Source organism: Salvia splendens, chromosome 6, assembly GCF_004379255.2.
Source record: "Salvia splendens isolate huo1 chromosome 6, SspV2, whole genome shotgun sequence".
Taxonomy (NCBI): domain Eukaryota; kingdom Viridiplantae; phylum Streptophyta; class Magnoliopsida; order Lamiales; family Lamiaceae; genus Salvia; species Salvia splendens.
The window spans coordinates 31,918,769-31,926,124 of NC_056037.1; the positions used below are offsets into that span (position 1 = coordinate 31,918,769).

Here is a 7,356-nt window from a genome sequence, read left to right on the forward strand (position 1 = left end):
CGACCAACTTCTGTGCATTTTTTATCCTACTTGGCATTATTAAATTAACGTGAATTTTTACGTAGCTTTTTATTCTACTGGTCACGAACTTAAAAAGTAATTTAAAATATTATAAACATTTCACGGTTGCTCACATATAATAAGATTTTCACCGAAGACATCTTATTTGGATTGGGTCAGAAAAATAATAAACAAAATGTAAAGTTTGTATAATGTTTTAGACAAATTTTAAAGTTTGTGGGAAATACTAAAATTTGGCCATGTAGGACCAATATCCTCATATATATCTACTAAATCATGAATTGTAACGCATTCATCATTCAAAATTAATCAAAAAAATGAAGGCACATGCAGTTTGCATTCCATTTCCTGCACAAGGCCACATCGTCCCTATGCTAAGATTAGCCAAACTTCTCCACTCTAGGGGCTTCTTCATCACCTTCGTCAACACAGACTTCAACCACAACCGTCTCATTCGGGCCTGAATCCGTGGCAGGCCTCAAGGATTTCCAGTTCCGGACCATCCCAGACGGCCTGCCATCCACCGACACGGACGCCACGCAGGACTTCCCGCAGCTCTGCGTCTCGCTGCTGAGGAACAGCCTGGCGCCATTCCTCGACCTCATAAACGACCTCAACGGATCCCCTGACTGCCCCGACGGCATCATGAGCTTCACTCTCGACGCAGCGGAGCAGCTCCGGATCCCTGAGGCCGTCTTCTTCACGACCAGCGCCTGCGGATTCATGGGCTATTGTCACTTCCCAGAGCTGGTGGCGCGTGGATTATTCCCGCTTGCGGGTATATATCTTGATTTTGAATTTTGATTTGTTTTAGTTTTGATTTTATGGTTGTGGATTAGATGAGGAGCAGCTGAGTAATGGGTTTCTTGAAAAGGAGGTGGAGTGGGTGGCCGGAATGAAGAACATCAGGTTACGGGATTTTCCTAGCTTCATCCGGACCACCGATCCCAACGACATCATGGTAATGTTTGATATTTTTGTCATCAATAAAATGAGGTTTAATCGTGTAATATTAGGTTTTAATCATGCAATATTACGTTCGTGTCGTGTCAACCCATATTATATCGTATCGTTAATGAGTTTGCGTTGGGTACGGGTTGTGTTTGGATTTGAAGGTAGCAGGTCGGGTTTGTGTTCGGGTTAACAGTCTTTATTAGGTTGAATTGTTATCAGGTTAACATGATAATAATCTAACTCGTACCCTATCAAAAAAGAATACTACTCCTATTGCAAGTAGCTTGAGATGGAAAAAATATAGTACTCCCTCCGTTTCGCCATAGTTGAGGCGGAACTTTTGGGCACGAAGTCTAAGAAATGGATGTATAGTGGATTAAGTGGATAGATAATAAAGTAGATGAAGTAGGTGGACTTTCTACATTTGAATTTAAATTTTGATTTGAATTATTATTTAAACTTGAAAAAAAATTTCTTTTTATAAATGATTTATTTATTTGTTAATTATCCACATTCAATATTTAAATTCTGTAGATAAAAAAGAGAGATAGAGCTGCAACAGGCAAAAACAGAGAGTAGAATGAAAGGTGTTCTTTTATTAACTCAAAATGAATTATGTAACAATTCAAAATTCAAGTCAAACACTTTACATAAAAAATCACCAAAATTTTGGCGCCACTACAAATTTGAGATAATTAAAGGTGGCGCCACTTTCCATTCACTGTATTAATACTCCACTGCTACCAACCATTTTGTCAACCACTGCCATTACACATTAAAGAGCTCAACCACCAAATGGAGTAAATGCTCTCTATCCAGCCATTCTGAAAGCCTTGAATGCTCAACCACTGCCTTGAATGCTCATAATGGGGCATCAAGAGTACTCCTCAGAATTCAAGAACCAAGTGGTTCAATTCATCATTGGAAGGTGCATCGGCATTGTTCCTCCTCACGGCACACTTAAGGAGGCACAGGTCAAATTCAAAATCTCCCGTCAAACCTGTACACGGTGGTGGAATGCTGCAAAGAAACAACAACAAAGAGGAGAATCAATGCAATTGGTAAGTCTAAAAAAAGTGAGGTCTTACCCTAAAAAGTTGCATCTGGATGTTGAGGTACTCAAGAGTATGCATTTCTCAAAAAGATGCAACCTCTTAAGTGAGGCCACTGTTTGGAGGTGGGTTAAGGCTGGCCTAATTAGGCCACACACATCAGCCATTAAGCTCAGCCTAACAGCTGCAAACAAGTTGTTGAGACTGAGATTCACAGTTGAATCTTTAGAACTAGACATGATCTTGAACAAGATCAAGTTCAGGAACATGTACAACACCATACATATTGATGAAAAGTGGTCTACATGACAAAAGGAGCTCAAAGATTCTATCTTGCTACAGGAGAGGAAGAACCTCATAGAATATGTAAAAATAAGCAGTTCATATCAAAAATTATGTTCATGTGTGCAGTTTGTAGGCCATTGTTTGGTGTTAATGGTGAAATCTTGTTTGATGGAAAAATTAGATTTTTTCCATTTACCAAACAAGTTCCAGCCAAAAGGTCAAGCAAAAATAGAAAGGCAGGCACTTTGGAGACAAAACCCATAGAGAGTATCACAAAAGATGTGACCAGGGACTGCTTGATCAATAAGGTAATGTTTGCATCTCTTTAATGCAATTTATTTGTGCACATCAGCCATTACATACCAGTGTACCTACCTACTCATGATGCACTAGTAATGAAGCTTTGTAATGTTGTGCAAATGATGATTTAATGCATGGCACCTTGTTGGGAACAGATACTACCTGCCATTATAGCCAAGTGGCCTGATGGGGCAACTAAAGTTCTCAAGATACAACAAGACAATGCAAGACCACACATCAAAGACAATGATCCAGCTTTCAAAGAAGCTGCACAACAAAGTGGTTTCTCAATATAACTTGTGCAACAACCACCTAACTCACTTGACACTAATGTCAATGATTTGGGTTGGTTCAGAGTAATACAATCACTGCAAACTTATACTGCATGCAAAAATGTGGATGATTTAGTCAATGCAGTGGTGCAATCATTCAATGAATTGCAGCCACAGTCTTCAAGGCTGTTTTATGGAAATCATGAAAGTCCAGGGTCATAACAGCTACAAGTTGCCCCACATAGGGAAAGCACATTTAAGGAGGACAAATCAACTTCCAATGGATCTAGAAGTTCCAGTGGAGCTGGCTATGCAAGCAATTGTTTATCTGCGGAACCAAGGGAGCAACCAGGGATTGGAGATGATTGCTCAGTCCTTAGGATTATGAAGGTATAGAAGAAGCTTTTGTGTTTTTTGGATAGGCTGCCTATGTGCATGAATGATGCATTCAGTCAATACACATGAATGCACATATCATGCTAGTATTTTGTGTTTTCAATAGGCAGTCAATAGGGTGAAATGATGCATTTTGTGTTTGTACAATGTTGTAACTGTGCAGAAATCATGCATTATGTGGTTCTAAATGACTGTAACTGTGCAAGCAATTCATCACCAACCACATTCACAACAGCACAACATCAACAGCACCATCACCACCAAAATCACAACACAACATCACCAGAACTATCACCAACCAAATTCACAACATCACAACATCACCAGAACCATCACCAACCAAATTCACAACATCCCAACATCACCAGAACCATCACCAACCAAATTCACAACATCACCAACACCATCACCAAACAAATTCACAACATCACAACATCACCAACACCATCACCAAACAAATTCACAACATCACAACATCACCAGCACAATCACAGATATATAAATCAAAGACAACCCATTCAATTAGAGTACATATCACGGATCACACAAATATAACCAACGATCACATATCAAAACACAAATGACAATCCATAACCCTAAAGTAAGCATACAGAAAGATCTCACCCATATTACGGATCCAAGCAATTTTCACCGAAGAGTGCCTTCACCTCCCTTTCTCCCTCGGCCTTGTTTCTCTCCCATGCTTCCTTGTCAGCCTCGGTGATGACATATCTCCTTACAAACTCTTCATCCGACATTACTGGGCTGTCAGTCACCTCATAGATGGCGTTGCCTTCACCACCATCAAGACCTCCGGTCGGGGAGGCGCGGCCTTCACCACCAATTACGCAACCGGCCGGGGTTCGGGAGCTGTCGACACCACCCGCAAGGCCTACGGTCAGGGGAGAGGCACCTATGCTTTCGGCGGGTTCGCCGATGTGGGAACGGCAGATGAACGAGAATAGATGGTGGATTAACCATTTATCATCTCGGGCTGATTGTCGAGATCTACGGCGGGAATTGCTCAACATACGACCTCTCCCCCAAGAACTCGCCGAGATACGACCTCTTCCCCGGGAAGCGGACGAAATCGGCCCTCTACCGCGCGAGCCGGCTGGAACGCGGGTGAGGCGAGGGTTAATCCATCCATCGCCATCGGGGTAGTGTGAGCGGTCCATTGTGGGGTGACGAAATGAGAGAGGATGAGGGCGGCGGATCTGGATCTAGGGTTTCATAATTGGGGAAGAGAGAAGGGAGAGTTGTTGTGTAGAGAGAGATGATAGATGTGGATAATGAGCCAAACAAAAGGGCGCTTGGTTTTCTTCATTTAATTACCCTATTTAAGTGTAATTAGGGTTGTTAATAAATATGCATAAATCACCATTAAATCTGTTAATTATTTCCTTTTTTGGAAACGACTCAACTATAAAGAAACTTTCTGGAATGGTAAAATAACTCAACTATGGCGAAACGGACGGAGTACTAGTTTTCTAGAAATACAATTTGCCATGAAATGTGTCATTGAGTTGGTGTAGCTTATATACACCTCTACCGATGGATGTAGAATCATGCGTGGTATACTAAACCTAAAGGTATATGTAACAAACTCCATCTAATAAGATAAGGAATTGCAAAGCACACGATAAATAATTCATTCTCCTCTTATGTTGAGCCACGATATAATGTGGTGATTCCCGCATGTGGTCTCTCTAGATCAATTCCCGCGCGCATTAGCAAGATCAACTAACAACTTCTTCGTTTCAACCGCGTTACATACTTTAACATAATCAATCCGTGGTGATCACATGCACATGCTCCATCAACCAACTCCCTCTTGTATGGGTAGCTTTGCATCATCTTCACTCAGCTTCCTAACAGTATAGATCTATATTTGTAACATATACTTTGCGTCTTGGACAATAAAACAATGTGGTTAGAGAAACACTTGCAATTAAAAACTTTATGTTTTAAGAAACTCTCTCCCTCCCTCTAATAAGATGATAGTCAATTCTTCACTAACAATAATTCAATTACTTTTTCTTTCTATATCTCTTACTTTATCAATTATACTTTAAAACATGTATCGTTTCAAAATCTTTAGCTTTTAAAGGGCGGATCTAGTACTCTCTTCGTTCCTTTTTAATTGAGGCACTTCTTTTCGGCATAGAAATCAAGAATAACGGTAAATAAAGTAAGAGATAGAGAAATTTTTTTGCCAAAAATAGAAATGACTCAATTATGTTGGCACTTCCTAAAATAGAAAAATGACTCAATTAACATGGAGCTAGAGTATTATTTTACGTGAACTAATTAATTTAAGTTTTATATATTTCAGGTAAACTATGACATCTTGCATATGAGGAATGCATCGAGGGCTGATGCAGTGTTACTGAACACGTTCGACGATTTAGAGACAGAAGTTCTTGATGCGATCAGAGAGAAATTCGATACAGTGGCGACGATCGGGCCGCTGCAGCTCCTGGAGAAGGAGGTGGAGAGCCCTGAGCTCTGGGGCATCAGGTCAAGCCTCTGGAAGGAAGACGACTCTTCGATAGCATGGCTCGACGGCCAAGCCCCGAACTCCGTTCTTTACATGAACTTCGGCAGCATAACAGTGCTGTCTCCGGAGCAGCTGCTGGAGTTCATGTGGGGTCTGGCGAACAGCGGCCAACATTTCCTGTGGATCATCCGGCCGGATTTGGTCTCCGGCGAGAAGGCGGTGCTACCGGAGGAGGTGACGGTGCGGGGGAAGAAGGTGGGGTGGTGCTCACAGGAACGGGTGCTGGCGCATCCCGCGGTTGGGGGGGTTTCTGACACTGTGGTTGGAACTCGACTTTGGAGGCGCTATCTGAGGGGGTGCCGATGATCTGCTGGCCGTTTTTCGCGGAGCAGCATACGAATTATAGGTATGCTTGTAGGGATTGGGGGGTGGGGATGGAGATTGAGGGGGTGGTGACGAGACAGAAAGTGGCGGAGGTGGTGAAGGTTTTGATGGAGGGGGAGAAGGGGAAGGGGAAGGGGATGAGGAAGAAGGCGTTGGAGTGGAAGAACCGCCGCGGAGGCTGGTGGCTCCTCCGCCCGCAATTTGGACTTGTTGATCAATCAGATTCTGCTAAAAAACTAGATTGGGAAATTTAAAGAGTTGATTTTGTGCTTGAAATTATTGGGAACAGATGTGGATTTCGACGAATAAGGATTGTGTTTTATTTTGTTCATATCTTGATTTATTGCAATTTATTAAATGAAAAAAGTCGTCCAATTTCTTGATGTCTAAATTAGTGATTATTTTGACAATTATGTACTGTATCAATTTGACCAATTGTGTGTTTATAATTGTATTGAAGAATAAAGATACACTATTTAAATATTCAGGTATACAACTTATTATTTGAAGAAAAATATAATCCTCCAACAGGCTGTGTCAAGATTCTACCGTTGAGTTGAAATTCTGATAATTGAAATTGATATAGATTGAAGACTGTAATATAAATTAAAGTAAATGATTTAATTATTATTGTAGTTGAATTGCAAAGAATATCGATAAAAACTAATAACATTACATGAAGTATTTCGCCATTAACCTTTAAATTAATGATCATATTAGATGTTATTCCACGATTATAATATATAATTTTATCTTCACTTGAGAATAAATTAATTTTGGAACATTAAATTCTACTAATTCGGCGTATACCAAGCAGAAAATTCCAACAATGTTACAAGATAAACAGAAGCAATGGGCAGCAAGGGGTGGTGGCGCAGTTGGCTAGCGCGTAGGTCTCATAGCTTCGAGTAATCCTGAGGTCGAGAGTTCGAGCCTCTCTCACCCCAATAATCATTTTTTTAATCCTCTGAGGTCGAGAGTCTAATCTCTCCCACCCCAAAGTAGGTAATTACCGTTTCCTGATTACAGTTTTCACTGTTTTTCCTCTTCGTTTCTAATTTTCTGCAGCCAAAGTTAATTTCAACAAATTTCTTTTTAGACTTTTTCTTGTTTCTTATTTTGTGTCTTTCTTATTTGGCTACATTGGACTATTTAGTAAATCAGTCACTTAAGTGGTAAGTGCAACCTAAGT

The 7,356-nt window shown here is 40.7% G+C and overlaps 1 protein-coding gene, 1 non-coding gene and 1 pseudogene across 2 annotated transcripts; all 3 read left to right on the plus strand.

Moving 5' to 3' along the window:
- The first annotated feature begins 338 nt into the window (after positions 1 to 338).
- LOC121807369 lies at positions 339 to 6,404 on the plus strand (annotated as a pseudogene).
- Positions 1,814 to 3,369, plus strand: LOC121807370. The gene is made up of 2 exons (XM_042207585.1): positions 1,814 to 2,620; positions 2,768 to 3,369. Exons 1-2 carry the CDS (start codon positions 2,333 to 2,335, stop codon positions 2,906 to 2,908), a joined length of 429 nt encoding a protein of 142 aa, XP_042063519.1. The 5' UTR covers positions 1,814 to 2,332; the 3' UTR covers positions 2,909 to 3,369.
- A 623-nt stretch (positions 6,405 to 7,027) lies between the features above and the next one.
- Positions 7,028 to 7,111, plus strand: TRNAM-CAU. Its single transcript is given in 2 exon segments — positions 7,028 to 7,065; positions 7,076 to 7,111. It is a non-coding gene; the product is annotated as a tRNA-Met (tRNA).
- Positions 7,112 to 7,356: the final 245 nt, after the last annotated feature.

Bases quoted from the DNA above. Each gene is read 5' to 3' on its own strand.
- LOC121807370 (XM_042207585.1), top strand. From the start codon at position 2,333: ATGACAAAAGGAGCTCAAAGATTCTATCTTGCTACAGGAGAGGAAGAA. The intron at 2,621-2,767 runs GTAATGTTTGCA...TGTTGGGAACAG, and splicing joins GGGACTGCTTGATCAATAAG to ATACTACCTGCCATTATAGC.